This window comes from Mytilus galloprovincialis, chromosome 5 (assembly GCF_965363235.1).
Source record: "Mytilus galloprovincialis chromosome 5, xbMytGall1.hap1.1, whole genome shotgun sequence".
In the NCBI taxonomy this organism is placed as follows: Eukaryota; Metazoa; Mollusca; class Bivalvia; order Mytilida; family Mytilidae; genus Mytilus; species Mytilus galloprovincialis.
In genome coordinates, this window is record NC_134842.1 from 70,922,676 (window position 1) to 70,945,587 (window position 22,912).

General features: G+C 32.5%; 2 protein-coding genes across 10 annotated transcripts in view; one reads left to right on the forward strand and one right to left on the reverse strand.

The window, feature by feature from the left end:
* Nucleotides 1-5,271, forward strand: part of LOC143076337 (uncharacterized) — a 52,139-nt gene extending 46,868 nt beyond the window's left edge. For all 4 annotated transcript variants that reach the window (XM_076252062.1, XM_076252065.1, XM_076252063.1 and 1 more), the window contains 2 exons: nt 1,978-2,202; nt 5,164-5,271. In XM_076252062.1, the coding sequence (XP_076108177.1) occupies nt 1,978-2,202; nt 5,164-5,180 (242 nt within the window). In that variant the 3' untranslated portion in view covers nt 5,181-5,271. The remainder of the gene's footprint in view (nt 1-1,977; nt 2,203-5,163) is intronic.
* The window catches only part of LOC143076335 (zonadhesin-like), a 92,134-nt gene continuing 72,215 nt past the window's right edge, over nt 2,994-22,912 (reverse strand). For 5 of the 6 annotated variants that reach the window (XM_076252059.1, XM_076252055.1, XM_076252057.1 and 2 more), the window contains 4 exons: nt 16,920-17,144; nt 15,621-15,845; nt 3,943-4,070; nt 2,994-3,360 (listed from right to left, as the gene is read on the reverse strand). In XM_076252059.1, the coding sequence (XP_076108174.1) occupies nt 4,018-4,070; nt 15,621-15,845; nt 16,920-17,144 (503 nt within the window). In that variant the 3' untranslated portion in view covers nt 2,994-3,360; nt 3,943-4,017. The remainder of the gene's footprint in view (nt 3,361-3,942; nt 4,071-15,620; nt 15,846-16,919; nt 17,145-22,912) is intronic. The other variant, XM_076252056.1, reaches the window with a different exon arrangement.

Genomic DNA, 22,912 nt, shown 5'->3' on the forward strand with positions numbered 1-22,912 from the left:
CTTAATGAATGGCTTTTATTTATTTTGAATTTATTGAACCATAAAATTAATTTTTGACTCTTCACATTGAATAATCCGCGAAGCGGATTATGTTAAATGTGAACAGTCAAAAATTAATTTTATGGTTCAATAAATTCAAAATAAATTATTGCCATTCATTATAAATAAATTTCTATCAAAAATAATGCTCAAAGATATATATTAATACCAATAACAACGTACACAGATGTTTGCGTATGAATACACAACGTTAGAGTGGGCGTGTCTCCATAAAAATTGATAACATTGAAAATAAAGCCAATTCTTTTAGCCAATCAGAAGACAGTAAATACACCAAATTTATTTATAAGAAAATGAATGCAGCTTTTGAACCAGTAATGTTAAAACTAATTCATACTATATTCAAAATATTATTATTAACATCCAGTAATCGAACTTCATGCATCATCTTTTACGAGTACAATATATCTCCTTTGAATTCGATTTACTTTTGTCATTTCGAACCTTTAAACGATTGCTATGTCGTATATGTGTTGAAAATTGTCGAAGTCCTAAAGTTGCTAACGTATTCGTCACTTTGGTCCTTTGTGGTGAGTTGTCTTATTGGTAATCATACCACATCTTTTTAGATTATCTTGTTATAAAAATCGGTACACATATGTTGCCCGAAGAATGACAAAGTGGTTATCAGGATTGTGATGCTTGTGAAAATTTTATTTTAACTTAAACACATATAAATGAAATCGACAAATTGTTCAAGACATATAATATATTAATGCATTGTCAGTATTCAATTGATTAAGAACCATACACCGTAGTTTGTATAGAGATTAAGATTATATATTCTGTATCCATATTTTAGACCTTTTTACCTATTATGTCTATTTGTTTTGCTCACACATTGTTGTTAATATAATGGAATTCAATGCGAGTGACATATTGTCTTACTATTTCTTCGGCCTAATAGAAGTTCCACTTCAAACTTTGTTATAAACAATGAAACTAATTGCGTTATAAAACATTATTATTAAAGGTTCATCATAACAAATGGACAATAATGGCTGTGTTTAGACCTCAAAAACTACTCCGAGTACAGACTAAACCAGTACAGTTGAAAAACATTTAAGGCCTTGCATTCACTAGATATATAAGTTAAATGTATTTTTGTGTTACAGAAAGATACAATATTTTTTTTTGATTTTGATGGGCTTTTTTTTTTTGGTTGTCTAATCGATTTTAAAACATCAGAGTCGAAATAAAACTAAAACGTTTCTCAGTGTCAACAAAGAAATTAAATGTCATAAAACCTGATGCTTGGGGCCCTTTCAAACTTTCAGTGATACGTTTTTTTTTTGCTCCATTTTGAAAGTCTCACTGTGACTTTGAGATGAAGAACAGAAATAAAAGCGCTTTTCCTTTGCTTTATGTGAGCTTGTTGCTGTATTGGTTTGCGCCATGGATGTATACCCCACATTCAATGCAGCTTTTGAACAAGTAATGTTCAAACTTATTCATACTATATTCAAAATATTATTTTTAACGTCAAGTAATAGAACTGCATGCATGGTCTTTTACGAGTACAATATATCTCAATTAAATTCGATTTACTTTTTGTCATTTCGGGCCTTTATTCTCTTGCAATATATAGCTATGTCGTATATTTGTTGAACATTGTCGAAAATCTAAAGTTGCTAACGTCTACGTCAGTTTGGTCTCTGGTGAAGAGTTGTTTTATTAGTAATCATATCCCATCTTTTTATTAATCTTGTTATTAAAATCGGAACACATATGTTGCCCGAAAAATGACAAAGTGATTAGGATTTTGATGCTTGTGAAAATTAGACAAATATAAATGAAATCGATCAATTGCTGAAGAAAACCTTAGTGTGTTGTTCTCTTAACTTTATTTGCTATGTCGTTGTATTGCAGGCTCAACGACGTATAAACCACATCTCAATTTATTCATAAATATTTCAGAATGTCGAAAATCCACAAAGGGTACGGAATACAAAGGTGTAATTAGTTTGACACAAACTGGGCGTTCCTGTCAGTATTGGGAACGGCAATATCCACACAAACACGTGTTTAGCAACCTTAAAACGGAACATAATTACTGTAGAAATCCTGACAACAGCGGACAACCATGGTGTTATACAAATGATCCAACCACACGTTGGGAATATTGTAAGATACCTATGTGTGGTAAGTTAACTTGCTTTATCATGTATTAAATCATAGCATTTACACATATCCTCAGTGATTGATATAATCGAATACAAGATAATATCTTAACGTTTCAGAAACCAAAATGTGGACTACCATGCACAATGCAATGCAGAAGAGCTCACTGGATATAGTGCACAGTTTTTTTTTCAGTTATAAAACTACTCTGGAGCTCATAAAATGAAGCCTTATAATCAACATTATTGTCATCCGAGATATATAATCTTATTTTTACCATTGTAATGAAAAAGCAAACACAAACTGCCAACACACTTGCCATAATTGACCTTTCCCTTGAAAATCGATAAAGCGAAGGTTTGTTTTGTCAACATGATACCATGGTAATGCTCATGTTTTCTAATGTTGTCTCGTGCTCATCAACCCAAAATGCATACATGTAATACCAATATTGAAATATAAATATAAAAACATATCCACATTTTGGTACTTATGGGTGGGAGAGGGGGGAACTTATCAATAATCTCATCAACCCAAACAGGCAATATGTATTGCCTGACCAAACATAGCCCTTAAACCAACCACCACTTGGATATTGAAAGAATGAGGATGTATCACATGTACTTCCGCCAAAGATATCAACCAATGAGGTTATACACATATCATCAGTGATTGATATAATCTTGCATCCAGTTCATGTTAAGTTATGGGCATAGAAAACTCTTTAGTCCATACAGCATATTTGCAGTCCAATCTCAAAATACACCACTAGCAAGGCTTTCCCTTAAGGAATAGTATTCCCAATACTCAAAACAAATTCAACACTTTTATTAAATATTATTCCTTTTTAAAATTACTTTAAAACACTTATAAACATTTAAAGATGCATGTAAACAGTTCTTTATAAATCGTTCATAATTCAATAAATTCTCATGAATTTGACCACATACGGACTTTTAAAAGTTGAGTTAAGGCAATGAACTCATATCAAAATGAACATTGTCATTATTCTAATAACATCTTCAGCATGTGGAAAGCTTGTAAGCAAAGGGACTTAACCTCCAAGTGTAAACTATGCTGGCTTGTCTCTTTCTTTACTGTTGTTGAATCAAACACACTCTTTACTTCATAATCAGGAACATTGACAATTGTATTTCCACTCGATTCTTCACATGTCTGCTGAAAATATATTAACCAATAACAAATTGTTTATTTGTACTAAAGACAGCATTAGTCACACTTTGAAAAGGAAAAATCCCTTTGCCTACAATCCACGTGGAAAACCACTAGGGAATCAGTGTCCCTCGAACTGTAGACAAAGAAATTTATATTAAAAAATTCAACCATACATAAAATTTAAGTATACATTTGTACCAGTATACAAAATCATTCAACATTATATTTATTTATTAATTTAGATAAAACAAAACAAAACAAAAATATTGCAACCATTATTTAATCTCCCATGACAAAAAGATTTTTGTGACATATTTCAACACATCAATGAAATTAAATACACATCCAAAGAAAACATCATGAAATTACGGAAAAATTATTAGCATTACTTTTAAATAGGTTTATTAGAACATAAAGCTGCTTCCATCACAGATGTTTTTTTTTTTTAGTACCGTGCCATATTGGCATCTTCTGCCTTTCTCAACACAGACATACATAATTTAGTGTAGTATCAATATTTTCCCCATTCATTATTTTCCTATTTTCAGAAATCAAAACATTACTTCAATTGCAATTTGTTCTCACCATATTCTGATTACAAAAAATCCTTTCCTTTTAAAAAGGTTGTTCGAACTCATTGACATGAATCATCGTGCAATATCATATTACTCCTCTTTCATTCGTCACCCTGTCAAAGCTGTAGGTAACACCATCTGAAAACAAAAACATTCTATTCAATTCTATGTACAATCAAACAGACCACTGAACGCGGACCTCGACGAAGACACCTTATAATTCAATACACATCACTCCGAAAAAAAAAATGAATATCAAGTGACATGTCACACTAAATTATTCCACTTTCTCAATAATTCTATTCTTTTCCAACAAAGTCTTTAAATAGCATTTCTATCAGTATGTACGATGTAAAAATAAATGAAAACTCCATAACACAGTCAAAAGTAACAGAAGAAACTATTTACCCTATAAACAATTTATTATTCTCCTTTCAACTACAATTTTCCAAAATGGCCAGAGTCCCCACTTCCACATATATTTTATATAGCGATAGCACTTTGCCCTGCGTTTAACCGGAGCACGACATAACAAATATCTGACCACCTGGGTTGATAAGAACTACCTAAGGTCTAAATCCCAAAACATTTTACCACCAAGGTCAAACATTACCATCTAGTTCTATCAAGAAGCCACCAAGGCGAATATAAATGACCACCAAGGTCTTGACGCCCCCAAGGCTAGTATTTTTAATTCATTGTTGCCATCAAGGCAAATGTAAAATATCATAAAAATGACCACCTAGGTCTATTGTCACCAAGGCATATAAAAATGACCACCTAGGTCTATTGCCACCAAGGCATATAAAAATGACCACCTAGGTCTATTGCCACCAAGGCATATATAAATGACCACCTAGGTCTTTTGCCACCAAGGCATATATAAATGACCACCAAGGTCTTGAAGCCACCAAGGCTATATTGCCACCAAGGCAAATGTAAGTAAAAGTTAAAGAATATAGTTACTTTGCCGACAACACGTGGAGCACGACCTTCCCACAGCTTGGATATTGAAAGAATGAGGATGTATCACATGTACTTCCGCCAAAGATATCAACCAATGAGGTTAACAATATATATAGAAGTCGTAATATAAAAATCATTATATTGTTCTTTTTTTTTAAATATAATATTGTTGTCTTTATATAGATATATAGACTATTTACCGTATAAATAAAATATATATTTTCTTTTTTATAATAAGAGTAACTGTTGTTTTTCTCCTTTGCAGATTCCATATCATCGTAAGGACTAAAAGAATCAGAGACAAAGTGCATTCTCAATAAGTGTGTCCTTAGCTTTAACTTTACAATCATCTAATAAAATAAAATTGCAGATATTATTTTTCTATTTCTTTCATCTAGATTTATAACAAAATAGTTCGAAAGATTTAAGCATATGATACAACACTTGATTGAATTTTTAGTATTTAGAAAAAAGAGATGTGGTATGATTGCCGATGAGAAAACTATCTACCATAGGACAAATTACATGTATACAAAGAACTATAGGACACTGTAAAGTCTTCAACAATGAATAAAATCAATACCGTATAGTTATCTATAAAAAGCTCCAACATTACAACAAGTAATTCAAACAATTCAAACAATGGTATGAATTACGACAAAACAATACATGAATAACAAATATGACAAACAGCAACACATGGCAATGCCTGTTTTAACTAAAGAATGTGACGGGATTAAACATGTTTAGAAGCGCTCAACCCTCCCCTTACCTTGGACAGTGGTGTTGGTACATCACATTATAAGAACAAACTGTAAAAGTCAGTTTTGAAATTGCTGGACTCATCAGATTTGCACGAAATTGGAAGGAATTACTTGTAACATAAACACAAAAGACACAAAGTACCGAGGTGCATGTATGTATCGTGTGTTTATGACATATACAAGAAAAAGTCAAAGTTGTCGGCCTTTACGATGTAACGTTCGAAAGGCACACAGTAGTTCCTAGCTATACCGTGTTTATACGTTTTTATACGCCAGTTTACCAGACGCAGTATGGTAAAACATTGAGAATGGAAATGGGGAATGTGCCAAAGAGACAGCAACCCGACCATAGAGCAGACAACAGCAGAAGGTCACCAACAGGTCTTCAATGCAACGAGAATTTCCCGCACCCGGAGGCGTCCTCCAGCTGGCCCCTAAACAAATATATACTAGTTCAGTGATAATGAACGCCATACTAAACTCCAAATTGTACACAAGAATCTAAAAGTTAAAATAATACAAGACTAACAAAGGCCAGAGGCTCCTGACTTGGGACAGGCGCAAAAAGCGGCGGGGTGAAACTTGTTTGTGAAATTTCAACCCTCCCCCTATACCTCTAGCCAATGCAGAAAAGTAAACGCATAACAATACGCACATTAAAATTCAGTTCGAGAGAAGTACGAGTCTGATGTCAGAAGATGAACCAAAGAAAATAAACAAAATGACAATAATACATAAATAACATCAGACTACTAGCAGTTAACTGACATGCCAATTCCAGACTTCAATTAAACTGATTGAAAAAGTATGTCTTCATCATATGAATATATGACACAATCCTCCCCGTGAGGGGTTTAGTATCATACCATCATAACATATATGAGAAGAACATAACCCGTGTCATGCGAACAACTGGTTTTTAAATAAATGTGTTTAGTTTCGATGCAAAGACCCTATAAGTGAATCAATATTAACGCCAAAATATGCAATCTTTAATGACCTGACAACAGTATCGTAACTATATCCCTTCTTAATAAGTCTATTTAAAGGTTTTTTTAGCTTCTGAGGTAAATACTGACATTTTTTCCTTAAAATATTGGATGTGAAATACCTGAACGTATAAGAAGTCTGCATGTTGAGCTAGCTATATTCACGAATGATGTCCTTATACCGATGATAAAATTTAGTAAATGTTTTGACTAGTTTGTGATATCGAAAACCCTGGTGTAATACTTTTTCAGTAATACATAAATTTCTCTCGTTAAAATCTAAAACATTGTTACATACACGAGCGAATCGTAAAAGTTGAGGTATATAAACACCGTAAGATGGTGACAAGGAACGTCACCATCTAAAAATGGATAATTAACGATAGGAAATGAAAAATCATCTCTGTTATCATAAATTTTAGTATTAAGCTTTTCGTTAATGATATAGATATCAAGATCGAGGAAAGGGCAGTGGTTATTGTTAGTATTAGCTTTATTTAAAGTAAGTTCAGAAGGATAAATTTTTTTAGTATACATACTGAAGTCGCCATTATTGAGAGCCAAAATATCATCCAATATCTAAACGTATTATTAAATTTGTATATCAGATGTTGTTTCGATGGGTCTTTGCTTTACACAGCTACTTTTGCATAGGTACTATTTATGTACTAATATGGCGGGGTTAAACAAGTTTGCTGGCACCAAAGCCAGGGACAGTTGTGTAGGAGTACATTATTATAAGAACCAACTAAAAATCATTTGTAGAGGGCTTAACTCATCGATCAGATCGATACAAATCACACAGAAACCTAAATATAATCCATGTGTTTCTGCTAACGGTCTGATAAAAAAATAGGGTAGGTAGGTAGGGTGAATATCATTTTATTTTACAAACTTTTTTTAGCTGGCTACCTCTGTTTTTTTCAATGGGTTTATAACAAGAGGTTCTCAGAAATGTGTTTCTGTAAGTTCTCTCTTTGACTATTTTACTGGTGACTGTACTGTCGAGGTATGTTTTCCTGTATTTTACTGGTAACTGTATACCATCGAGTTCTGTTTCCCTGTATTTAACTGGTAACTGTACTGTCGAGGTCTGTTTCCCAGTATTTTACTGATAACTGTACTGTCGATGTCTGTTTCCCTGTATTTTACTGGTAACTACTGTCGAGGCTTGTTTCCCTGTATTATACTCGTACCACATTTACATTGTTAGTAGTTTTATGCACACCGTTTTAAAAGACAAAAAGATATAAGAAGATGTGGCGTGAGTGCCAATAAGACAACTCTCTATTGAAGTCAAAATGTATAAAAGTAATCTATTATAGGTCAAGGTACGGTCTTCAACACATAGCCTTGGCTCACACCGAACAGCAAGCTATAAAGGGCTCCAAAAATAACTATTGTAAAACCATTCAAACAGGAAAACCAACGGTCTAATAAATCTATATAAAAACGAGAAACAAGAAACACTTATGAACCACATCAACAAACGACAACTACTGAACATCAGATTCCTTCTGTAAATGTTGAACACCTAGGAAAAGATTTATTTTGTTTTATTTGAATAATGATGTTTGTTTGTGTCTAAAATATCCAGACAATGATTTATTCCTTAATATCGCATGGAGACAAATAATATTATTTTCATATCTACAAATATCATGAATATAGAATGAGTTATCTATTTTGTTTTATCAGAATTTGATTTTTTACTTTTAGTTTCATGTTATAATTCAAAGAAAACATATCCGAAGTAATAGACTCATCTGAAGCCATAGCACCTCCCTTAAATTTTATTTGATGATAAAACGTTTAAACCCGCTGTTTTGTTTGCGCATGTCCTTAGTCTGGAACCTGATGATCAGTGGTTGTCTTTTGTTGATTTGGTTCATAAGTGTTTTATTGTTTCTAGTTGTCTTGCCTTGACGGAGTCAAAAAGCGAGACATAGTTATGCTGTTTTCGGTGTCGGCGGCAGCGTCAACAATGTTATAGTTTGTGATTAAGTCTAGTTTATGGCAAACCTCTGGTAGGTCAATCATATTTGGTATGTAGTTGCATTAGCATTGGCACAACTCTTTTCCATGGAGATTATTTGGCCCTGTCCCATCAGTCATGGTCTATTGACTTTGAAACTTTTGCTTATTTGACATGTATTAGCTTGTGGGATTAGGTCAGTTGATTGGGAACCACTACCGGTAGAACAATGATTTTTGGTATGCAGTTGTATAATCATTGGTATATCTCATTTCTATGAAGGTTATTTGGCTCCGCCCCCTTAGTCATGGTCTATTGACTTTGAAAAAGTTGCTAAGTAAACATTTATTAGTTTGTGATAAGGTCAGTTCAAGGGTAACCTTTAGTGGTAGGCCAATGTTAATTTGTATTCAGTTGTATATAAGCATTAGCACATCTCATTTCAATAGATAATATTTGGCCCCGCTTCCTCAGTCATGGTCTATTGACTTTGAAACTTTTGCTTGGTTTACATGTATAAATTTGTCATTAGATCAGTTGAAGATGAACTGATAATTTTAAGTCATAGATATTTGGTATGCTCATTCATTGGCATTATTAATTTTGCAGGAATCGTTACCATGTACATTATATTAGCCCACCCTTCTTCATGGTTGAATGACTTTAAAACTTTTACATAGTTTACAAGTTTTAAATGTTTGTTTTTAGGTTTGTTTAAAAGGAATGACTAATAATAAGTCAATGATATATGGTATAGAGTTGTATAAGAATGGGCACATCTCATTACATGGAGATTGTTTAGCCGTGTACCTCAGTCATGGTTCATGACTTTGAATATTTGCATAACTTATGTAACATGTTAAAGAATTGCTATTTTAATTTCAACATTTGCATTATCAAAATTTAAAAAAGGCGAGACTGTGATAACAGTGATTCTTTAATCAGATTAGATCGTTGGTTTTCCTGTTTGAATGTTTTTACACTAGTCATTTTTATGGCCCTTTATAGCTTGTTGTTCGGTGTGAGCCAAGGCTCCGTGTTGCAGGCTGTACTTTGATCTATAATGGTTTACTTTTCCAAATTGTGACTGGGATATAGAGTTGTCTCATTGGCACTCATACCCCATCTTTTTATATCTATTATATTGGATTTGAATATTGTTGAAGGCCGTACGGGGAAGAATAGCTGCTTAAATCTACGTCATTTGGTCTTTGGAGGAAAGTAATCTCACTAATTTTTTTTCTTCTTCATATTACTCGGAAGAAAACACTTTGTCTTAAACCGAGACTACAATTTTGCATAATCAACGGTAAACATAACATAATCGTGAGTAAAACATATAAAAATAAGATGATAAGACATGATTGCCAATGAGACAACTCTCCACCAGAGACCAAGTGACATAAAAGTTAACAACTATACGTCATCGTACGGCTTTCAACAATGAGGAAAACACATAACGCATAGTTAGCTTTAAACGGCCCTGAAATGACAAATTGTAAAACAATTCAAACAAAAAACAACGAAGAAAAAAACAATGAAGAAAAAACAAATATGATATATGCAGCAACAATCTACAACCTCTAAAAAACATACTCCTGACTTGGCACAGGCACATACAGAATATGGCGGGGTTAAACTAGGTCTTTAACATAACCTAATATAAACATACGCAATATTTAACAAAACTTTACTGTATTAATTATAACATCCAAAGTCCATTCATTATCCATGTAAAACTCAGAGGGGATAATCATATTTGTAAAACAGAAATAAATAAATAGCATGATACGCTCGTCGCTTTTACAAAGAATAAAGTTCCATAACTCCTTAATGTCATATCAGAAATTTATCAAACAAAAGTAGAGGGGGGTTATTCTAATAGATATAAATCAGTCAGTAAAATTTCATGAAAACTGCCCAATGTACTTTTGACTTATTGTCCGAAATCGGGAAATCCCCCCTTTTTATAAATAAAATTACATATCTCCGAAACGCAAAATCTAAAATTTATAAAAATCAAAAGGGAGCTTACGTCAGTTGATATTAACACTTCACCAAACTTTTATGAAAACCGCCTAAAGTGTTTGAGTTATTGTCCAAAAACTAGAAAATTCTTCTTTTTTGATGAGTAAAACCAAACAACTCAGAAAAGTAAAAAAAAAAATTATAACAATTTAACGTGAGCTCACTTAATAGATATAAACAATTCACCAAAGTTTCATGTTAATTAGCTAAACCCTTTTTTTTAGTTATTGCATGTTGACGTCGGAGGGACAGACGGACGGACTGACGGATGGAAAACTGTACACAGCTACTTTTGCATAGGTACTTTTTCTGTACTTAAAATCTGTAGTACTAGAAATTTACTTGTAATATTTAGTACTATTTCTTTACTTTAAAATTATTGTAATATTTAGGTACTTGTATTTTCCAGTACTTGATTTGTACTCAAAATAGGTACAAAAATGATGCGAACAATGATCATAGTATTCCATGTTTGAACATCATAACTTCCTGAGATTTGAAAAAGACAAACGTTCAAAATGCTGAAAATGTAACCGATCAACCAAAAATCTGTAGTACTTAAATTTCAAGTACAAATTAAGTACTGTAAAATACAGGTACTTAAAATATTAAAATAATTCGTAAGTAACACAATAGTACTGAATATTAAAAGCAGATTTCCAGTACTACAGATTTGTGGTACATAAATAGTACATAAATAGTACCTATGCAAAAGTAGCTGTGTAAAGCAAAGACCCATCGAAACAACATCTGATATACAAATTTAATAATACGTTTAGATATTTGGATGATATTTTGGCTCTCAATAATGGCGACTTCAGTATGTATGTTATAATCCCAAACGTGTCCTTCCCCCCAAACGTGTCCGATTCACCCAAACGTGTCTATTCTCCCCAAACGTGTCCCTAATATTCAATATTCCCCAAACGTTTCCGATTTCAGAACCCCCAAACGTGTCCGATAATTGTTATTCGCAAAAACGTGTCCACTATTATACACGCCAGAACGTCTCACGTCTTTTAGCGCTAAAACATGTATGCCCTAAATGAAATCGATAACGTTTACCGCAATTCTATTAAGAGGGAAGCAATTGATGAGATAGCCATTTATTAGCATTAGTTTGTTCAATGCCGGTTGTTAATGATTATCATAATTGCAAATTTAATCTTTATCATATTAATTAAATTTTGAAATTGCTTATTGTCCAGTTGCAAGTATTTCATGCTCATTAATAGTGAACATACAAAAAATTAAAGGTAGTTGAATTAATTTTTCACTGTGTAAATTATTTGTGTATTATAAACTCCGGTGATGTCTTTTATATCAATCCGACGGCGATCGTTCAGCAAAGTTTACTTCCATTTATTCAACAGTTCTGATATTTTAAAAGTTCATCAAATCATAAACTGTTATTCAGTTTTTTTTTAATAAGTTTTAGGTTTCGAGCATCACTTAAGACACACGATTAAACATAACGTCAAGTGCCAAATATTTCATGCATTATTTGATTGACATCATGTTAAAAAATTAGATAGGTTCTACAAATGTATTATCATACCGGGAGCCAGTCCACATTTGTCAACACTGGTATCACGCAGTACTTTGATAGTGAATAGATATATCCTGTGGAATTGTTTAGTAAAACTCCCTGGACGATATGACCAGCTACACATATTACAATAAAGGAGATATCGTTGATTACAGAAACAATCCTGCTATGAACAAAGGGACTGCTGTTTTAAGTTGGGGATTTTTAGCGAAGAGGTGTAGTAATACAAATAGATAAGTGTCCTAGACGAGGCACATTTTACACGGTAAAAGATGATATAACAGACTTCTGTTTCAAATAAACAGACACTAGATAAGAATGGCACAATAAAAATGTATTTTTACTAATTGCAAGTTAATTTTGTACTGTATCTAATAATTTTAGACTGTTGATTGCGTATTTCAAGTTGCAAGTATTTCATGCATATTTAGAGAGAACATACAAGTTTTAATGTTTTAATGTTTTTACAGTTGTAGTGTATAAATTAACTTTAAACTGTTGATTGCGTATTGTGCAGTTGCAAGTATTTCATGCATATTTAGAGAGAACATACAAGTTTTAATGATTTTACATTTCTAGTGTATAAATTAACTTTAGACTGTTGATTGCGTATTGTCCAATTGTTTTATGCATATTTTGAGAGAAGATAAAAGTTCTAATGCGCAGAGAAAATGACATTTTGAGCAGGTATATGTACAGTTTATATAAAAATGTTTGCTTACAATTTACATACGACATAGCCGAAATGACGCCCCACTCTTACCAAGTTTATACTGCCGGTTTAAAAAAGACCTTACGACTTTATGTTTATTTTTAATGAAATGGTAAAATTATTAAACAAATGAAATAGCAATAACCAAATAACGCTTGATATGGACACGTTTGGGGGATTGAACACGTTTAGGGGTTAGTTGCAAATGGACACGTTTGGGCGCCCATACATGTTTTGCAGTTCAATGACGTCGATGTGGACACGTTTGGGGGAATCGGACACGTTTGGGGGGAAGGACACGTTTCTGAGTGTTACATGTATACTAAAGAAATTTATTCTGCTGAACTTACTTTAAATAAAGCTAATACTAACAATGACCACTGCCCTTTCCTCGATCTTGATATCTATATTATTAACGAAAAGCTTAATACTAAAATTTATGATAACAGAGATGATTTTTCATTTCCTATCGTTAATTATCCATTTTTATATGGTGACGTTCCCTTGTCACCATCTTACGGTGTTTATATACCTCAACTTTTACGATTCGCTCGTGTATGTAACAATGTTTTAGATTTTAATGTCTTCAATGTAGCGAAAAATTCCCGCACCCGGAGGCGTCCTTCAGCTGGCCCCTCAACAAATATATAGTAGTTCAGTGATAATGAACGCCATACTAATTTCCAAATTGTACACAAGAAACTAAAATTAAAATAATACAAGACTAACAAAGGCCAGATGCTCCTGACTTGGGACAGGCGCAAAAATGCGGCGGGGTTAAACATGTTTGTGAGATCTCAACCCTCCCCCTATTCCTCTAGCCAATGTAGGAAAGTAAACACATAACAATACGCACATTACAATTCAGTTCAAGAGAAGTCCGAGTCTGATGTCAGAAGATGTAACCAAAGAAAATAAACAAAATGACCATAATACATAAATAACAACAGACTACTAGCAGTTAACTGACATGCCAGCTCCAGACTTCAATTAAACTGACTGAAAGATTATGATTTCATCATATGAACATCAGGCACAATCCTTCCCGTTAGTGGTTTAGTATCATACCATCATAACATATATGAGAGGAACATAACCCGTCTCATGCCAACAACTGGTTTTTGAATAAATGTGTTTCGTTCCGATGCAAAGACCCTATAAGTGAATCAATATTAACGCCAAAATATGCAATCTTTAATGACCTGACAACAGTATCGTAACTAAATCCCTTCTTAATAAGTCTATTCAAAGGTTTTGTTAGTTTTTGAGGTGAATACTGACACCTTTGTGCTTTATAAAGAATATTTCCATAACAAATTGGATGTGAAATACCTGAACGTATAAGACGTCTGCATGTTGAGCTATATTTACGAATGATGTCCTTATACCGATGATAAAATTTAGTAAATGTTTTGACTAGTTTGTGATATCGAAAACCCTGGTGTAATAATTTTTCAGTTATACATAAATTTCTCTCGTTAAAATCTAAAACATTGTTACATACACGAGCGAATCGTACAAGTTGAGATATATAAACACCGTAAGATGGTGACAAGGGAACATCACCATCTAAAAATGGATAATTAACGATAGGAAATGAAAAATCATCTCTTTTATCATAATTTTTAGTATTCAGCTTTCCGTTAGTGATATAGATATCAAGATCGAGGAAAGGGCAGTGGTCATTGTTAGTATTAGCTTTATTTAAAGTAAGTTCAACAGGATAAATTTCTTTAATATACATGTAACACTCAGAAACGTGTCCTTCCCCCCAAACGTGTCCACATCGACGTCATTGAACTGCAAAACATGTATGGGCGCCCAAACGTGTCCATTTTCAACTAACCCCTAAACGTGTTCAATCCCCCAAAATATCATCCAAATATCTAAAAGTATTATTAAATTTGTTTATCAGATGTTGTTTCGATGGGTCTTTGCTTATATTTGTCATAAATTTTAACTCATAGCAATACAAGAACAGGTCCGCAATAAGTGGTGCACAGTTAGTCCCCATTGAAATTCCGATAATCTGACGATATACGGAATCTCCAAAGCGAACAAAAATGTTATCTAGTAAAAAATCAAGGGCATATATAGTATCAAAGCATGTCCAATTGACATAGTTTTTTTGTGTATTGCCACTATTTTCGAAGGCCTTATTTGAACAATTTATTATCAGGTTTTTAATGGTACCAAGTGTGCTGGTAAGAAGAATAGACAATTTAGTAGTGGAACAATGGCTTGAAGACGAAATAAATCTATATTTGTAAGGTGTTTTGTGTAGCTTCGGAAGCCAATACATAGTTAGGACTTTCATTGTATTTGGCTCTGCTTGTAAAGCGGTAGCTAAAAATTTATGTTTGTTACAGATGTCGTTTTCTGAAAATGAAGTCAGTTGGAATGTTGGTGAATTGATGATTTCTTTTTTCAGAACCTCAATGTAAAATTTACGTCAAACAATAATAATATTATTAGCAGCTTTATCGGCCGGGACAAAAACAAATTTCTTGGCTAGTTCTTTTAGTTTATGTTTGATACGAGAAATAGGTTTATTGTGGTTATTGTTAATAGTCTATATATCTTTATAAAGACAACAATATTATATTTAAAAAAAAGAACAATATAATGATTTTTATATTACGACTTCTATATATATTGTAATGCGATGATTTAAAATTAATACATGATAAAGCAAGTTAACTTACCACACATAGGTATCTTACAATATTCCCAACGTGTGGTTGGATCATTTGTATAACACCATGGTTGTCTGCTGTTGTCAGGATTTCTACAGTAATTATGTTCCGTTTTAAGGTTGCTAAACACGTGTTTGTGTGGATATTGCCGTTCCCAATACTGACAGGAACGCCCAGTTTGTGTCAAACTAATTCGACCTTTGTATTCCGTACCCTTTGTGGATTTTCGACATTCTGAAATATTTATGAATAAGTTGAGATGTGGTTTATACAGTCGTTGAGCCTGCAATACAACGACATAGCAAATAACAAAATTACCGAAATCCAATGGAAATTCAAACCGGAAATTCAAAACAGAAATTCAAAACGGAAAGTCCTTTATAAAAATGGAAAATCAAAAGCTCAATCACATCTAACGAATGGAAAATAAAGATATGTTAGAAATAAATATTTGTTCGTAAAATTCAATAAAATTACATTTGCGTGTAGAGGTTTCGAACCTTTTTTTATGACTTATGTGAAAATATTGTAATATCGAAGTGCTTGCTTTCATTTTGTATACTCGAATTTTCCAATCTTACAGCTGTATGGAATTTCGAAAATGGCCACTAGAATGCGAACTGACATGATATTTATCGTAACCGTTTCACACCATGCATATGCTTATATTATATCCCACCTGTTTGAATTTCATCGTAATCCATTCTGTAGTTTTTGATTTTTTTTTTTCGTTTATATTTGTATGGTAAGTTATTGTTGTTACGTCTTACACGGCAAAAATGGTATTATGAACACGGGACTTATTGCTTAATTATGTAATAATACATAAAATTAAATATTTTAAAATTAGGTTTTATTTAATATCGATTAAACTGATGAACCAAGACAAGTAATTATTTGATAATACGCATAATTGATTTGTTTCTGTCCTACTGACAAATGTATGCATCAAGAAATGGTCAAATGAAACATAGACCGAATACCGTGGGTAAGGTCTGAGCGCATAGAATGGAGCAAAACGGATGACAAATAAATTATCGAAAAACGAATGCTGTTTAGCAAATCGAATACGGAATCCTGTATTCCTTAAAATAACTGCTCTATATTTTGTACATACAATACACCCCTATACTTTGAATTGATTGAAAATGTCACATATCAATATATTTTATTCATGCGGTAAAAAGTAATTTGAACAATTTATTTAAAAAAATGAACGAAAAACAATATAATGATTCTTAAATTACGACCTCTATACATATTGTAATATGATTAAAAAGTAACACAAATTAAAGCAAGTAACCTTACCACACATAGGTATCTTACAATATTCCCAACGTGTGGTTGGATCATTTGTATAACACCATGGTTGTCCGCTGTTGTCAGGATTTCTACAGTAATTATGTTCCGTTTTCAGGTTGCTAAACACGTGTTTGTGTGGATATTGCCGTTCCCAATACTGACAGGAACGCCCAGTTTGTGTCAAACTAATTCGACCTTTGTATTCCGTACCCTTTGTGGATTTTCGACATTCTGAAATATTTATGAATAAATTGAGATGTGGTTTATACGTCGTTGAGCCTGCAATACAATGACATAGCAAATAAAGTTAAGAGAACAACACACTAAGGTTTTCTTCAGCAATTGATCGATTTCATTTATATTTGTCTAATTTTCACAAGCATCAAAATCCTAATCACTTTGTCATTCTTCGGGCAACAAATGTGTTCCGATTTTAATAACAAGATTATATAAAAAAGATGGGGTATGATTACCAATAAAACAACTCTTCACCAGAGACCAAAATGACGTAGACGTTAGCAACTTAAGATTTTCGACAATGTTCAACAAATATACGACATAGCTATATATTGCAAGCGAATAAAGGCTCGAAATGACAAAAAGTAAATCGAATTTAAACGAGATATATTGTACTCGTAAAAGACCATGCATGAAGTTCTATTACCTGACGTTAAAAATAATATATGAATATAGTATGAATAAGTTTGAACATTACTTGTTCAAAAACTGCATTAATTTTCCTGAAGTTGTTTTAAAGTGTATATGAGGAAAGTAACTCTGAGTTGCCACAAAGTTATGTCGAAATACTCAACTCTTGAGTAAAAAAAGATATCATTATATAAAACTACTCTAATATTAATTTATAATAAATTTTCCAACTACAATCCCCTTCCCTTTTCATGAATGTGACCTACCGAGTTAGACTATTTACCGGTTTGTAATAACATGAGCAACACGACGGGTGCCACATGTGGAGGAGGATCTGCCTACCCTTCCAGAGCACCTGCGATCACCCCCATTTTTTGGTGGGGTTTGTGTTGCTTAGTATGTAGTTTTCTATGTTGTGTCATGTGTACTATTATTTGTCTGTTTGTCTTTTTCATTTTTGGTCATGGCGTTGTCGGTTTATTTTCTATCTATGCGTGTGACTGTCCATCTGGTATCTTTCGCCCCTCTTCCAACAATAAATATTTCGTCATAGTGAAATTTCCCACATTGTGTATTGGAAAAGTAAATATCTATGTTTGTTTTTTCACTTTTTGTTTGTAAATTTTTGGCCATGGTATTGTCTGTTTTAATTTGCACTTAATTTGAAGAACATACTCACCATCAACATCTTCTGGATCTTCAGGTGCTTTGTATAGAAAATATAAATACACTTTATTCTAATTTAAATTTCGAAGAATAATCCCATTTATATATTTGATACATATTTCCCCTAAAGGTTTGATAAAGATGATTTAAAAAGATATGTGTTAAAGTTCGTACACATTGCTTAAATATTAAATACGATTATTTTCTAAACGTATCAATGAACAAATCAACAAATTGTAAACTATCGCTAAAATGTGTGCAGATTCATGCCACTATATGACAGTCATATGTGCAAAGATCCGTATCCTTTACTGGGTAACAATCACTCCAAAAGATAAATCTGCATACCATATGCAATACTACTGTTGTGATGTATTCAGATAAAAAATATGTAAGGAACAACTCTTGTCCCCGTCTAAATAGAAATAATAATAAAAAGAAAAAAACACATAGGAAAATTCTACAAAGAAAAACGGGTGTTGACTATTTAATGAATCCGATCGTAGTTCATTATGCTGTGTTCAAAAGAAAGCCTTACAAATAGTTCAAAGAAATATACACATGCTGAAATTGATCCTGACCAACTGATCTACAAAACACGATTTAATTTCACTTTTTCTGTAACAGGTTGTGGCTTTCCTTTGAATACCTTTTTTGTATTATTTTGATAAACAAATTATAAATCACGAGAACATGGTTCCTTTTTAATTTGTTTTTTCATTAAACAATTGGAAGAAATAAAACTTTATATATATATATTTTTATTGTCGTTGTGTCTGTTTGGTTTAAAGGAGCTATAAAACAGGTTTAAACCACCATTTTCCTCAGACAAGTCAGAAAAATGAGAGATGTTTTTCACTAATTCCATTGTTTGATGACGTTTGATTTCGTCAGTTCTTATTTGCTTCCACCTTTTAGATTTACCTTGGAGTTTAGGGTTTTTGTTAGACTTTTTTTCTAGTAAGAAATGGTTCTAAGACAAAATTTCCAGCCATAATCACGGTACGATACTAATGTGATACAAAAATAGCAGATGTCGTCTGTCTTTAGTCTAAACTTTTGTTCAATATATGCTAGGAGTGGAATATCATTATTGTCTCAGAATAAAGAAAAACATGAAAAACCGGAAGAAGAAAAAACCAGATAATCTCAAAGGAAAATAAATACAGTTTGCAGCTTTTTAAAATCAGAAAAATAATGAACCAAATTGTGCTTTGCATCACCAGATTGAGGTAAGGTCAAAATGTATATTGCGATGATTAATATAATTACTTTTTAAAGCATATCTATATTTTAACCTGAACTTTACATTATCTTTATTATTGAACATTACGACGGTAAAACCACACAACTATTAACGTATTTACAGTTTTAGTATTTTATCACCTAATAACCTTTTGACGTCATTCAACAATTAATTTTAAATTATGACGGCAAATGGTTTAAATTGTGATGCAAATTATGCCGGCACTTATGTGATTTTAAGTAATGCAGAACAAATTTGTATATTAGGATAACTACGTCTATTTAGATATAAAAGATGTCAGTACCTTTGCATTGTTTGATTCCATCTCCTTTGAAACCCTCTTCGCAAACACAATCATAAACGCCATTGAGTATTTTACATTGTGCATTCCTGTTACATTTTTGACGTCTAATGACTTGCATGTTTGCGTCACCTGTTTTTGAGGCAACGCATCTGGACACCGTCCCACAATCTCTGGATGTAATTTCTGTATCAATCTAATTGCAAAAAGACAATATTGTATTTTACAGCTGAATATGGAAGTAACAAATGAGTTTCGAATCTCAATTTGGATATATCGTTCTCAATTCGACACAATCGTTGTTACGAGTAGTAAACTAAACGGTGTACATCCATAAAAAAAATATAGGATGCATATAAGGTCGCCTTCAAAAACCGAAATGAGAGTTACAAATCTTTCCATTGAAATAATATGAATACATACCTTATTTTGTAATGTTAAATTATTCAATACACTTAAGGATGTACATAGGTGAAATTAATAAAAGCTTGAATTTAATATTAATACTATTAATCGAAAGAACATAAGTTAAGGAACAAAATAAGTTAACAATATTGATAGGTTATGAGCTCCTTTTCGAGATATTTATTTTTTTATGGCGGGAAAAGCTTAAGGCTGACTCAGACTTTTACGTTATATTTACATTAGTTTTATTTGGGTCTCAAATCGATAGAAAAGAAATCTAAAATCGGCTTAAAGTTTGGTTAATGACCTTTTATGTGCTATTGAAGTCTTATCTGAAAAGAAAAAATAAGGCACAATATTTTACCCAGCATCGTAGGACAAAAACCTATGATTCCGAACTTCTGACACAATAGGTTTTTGTTTCAGTGCCAGTGATGAGTCTGATAAGCGTGAATCGTGCGTTTGTCATTCCAGATTAATCAGCTTGATATCTTTATGAGTTTTAAAATTCTATAACTTACTGGAAAGTATTCACCGGAAGATAGCTTGCAACCACACTGAGTTATCGGTATACATTCGATGTCACTGAGTACAAATCCTTTTTTACACTGACATCCTTCTGATCGGGGTAGTTTGCATGTATTAGGGGCATGTATATCAACGCATGTGGCTGGACATCCACTTACAGCACTACTGTATTCCATATTGCCTTCACATATAAAAGCTATTCAAAAATAATGTAGTTGTAATTGCAGATATAATGCATGCCATTTCAATACTTATAGATTACATGCAAAAACAAACGGAGCTGGGGTACAAATGACATATTTCCACTTTCGATAATCGATTAAAACATCGTTATCAAAATTTATTGTTTGAAAATTATTCATATCTTGACATAATCACAGTGACGAAATCAACATTAGGATTCTTAAAAAGTAAATTCTAAAAGGGTGATTTATCGTTTACACTAGATATAAATTTGAAACAGCACACTTACGACAAAATTGTTTTGTTCTCCATGATATACTAACACCCATGTTCTCACATCTTTCTTCTAGGCCTTCAGCAGCTTCGCAAACAATTGTATTTAATATATCTGGGTGATCACTGTATGCACAGTAGTCATATACACAAGTGTTATATATATCTTGAACTAATGCCTTGTCTATTTGTGAGCAGTCTTTGAACGAGCTGCTTGGGTTAGCTGGATTTAAGTGCCCGCAGGCGTAGTTTCTATTCGCTTTGTTTCTCAGTGCTGACGTACAAGGATCCGGCGGGGTTGTCACGCCACACCTGAATTGAGTTTAGAAAAATCATGTAGACATACGATTTATAATTTTGATCATGATTTAGTTCACGCAGGCACTTGTTTTTTTGGGAAAATTTCTGTTATTTGTTTGCTTAATGGCAACACATCTTGAGACACGAACTAATAACAGTTTTTAAAGTTAATGACGAAATAAATAAAAATTAATGAAAAAACATCAATAAAAAAGAAATAATAACAAAAATATTTAACTCCAAGGAAATTCAAAACAAAAAGTGCATCATCAAATGGAAAAATTAAAATCTCAAATATATAAACGAATGGAAAAAAACGGTCATATTCATGACTTGGCATTTTCTTATGTATAAAACGATTAATTAAACCTCTCACATGTATGCCAAATAGCGTTCAGTAATCATATATGTTATAATGATACATTTAATCCTATCAATATATTAAAATTTCCCATGTTCTAACTATGAACTATTTATGTAATACCCAATGGTATAACCTAAATGACCAAACAATACGGCAAAAAAGAACAGAAAAAGAAAAAAAAACCCGCAAAAACAGAATAAGAGAATATTAAAAAAAAGCCAGTTTCCACTACTTTAATCAAGTTTTGAGATCATGTATTTTTTTTTTATTTTGCTCATTCTTTCTTCATTTAAAAAAAAATCAACTACAAAGCACTTATAAAGGCCAAAAATAAAACTTTTTTCCAAAATTCTTTATTTTCGTTTAGAGCGGTTTGGCCGTATCATTTTGTATAGATATTCAGTATTGTTTCGTGCTATGGTATTAAGTTCTGAATTATTCTTTATGTGTTTGATATTGATTAATTGACAATACTCTAAATCTCTTTTCTGTATTACTGTACGTGTGCTATACACTAACTTTTTGCTAGTGCCTTCTCGAATCAGGTAACTTTCACCAATAAGCGTAAACTTGTCCGGTTTTGTGCGCACGTCCAAACCATCTTTTGTTCTAAAATCATCTTGAATGCCATTACAATTTCCACACAAGCCAATTAAATTCCGGCTGAAATGACTCGGTACCGATATAGTTACTGCGCTGTTCCCGTCCCATGTAATCAAAACTTTACATGTAGTTTTTAGTCTTACATAACGTCCTGAATATATGATACTGAAATATCTAGTTTTATATGGTAGATATATTTTAATTCCATCCACCTACAAATGTAAAAAACAAATTGAAAAAACAATTAAGAAATGAATGCTTCTATTTGTAATTTTATTAAGGTGTAAAAGTGTTTACAGACGCACATTTTGTAGGAAGCGTTGAAGTGCTCCATTCTGAAAATGTTTGCACGATCAACACTTTTATACATTTGTTATGATGTTGTCAGTTATCTTCATTGTTTCTTTCGTATCTTCCGCCCCTTTTTATAAGAGTGTGTATTTACTAAGGGGCGTAAAGATAGGGGGGGGGGGTTATCTGCA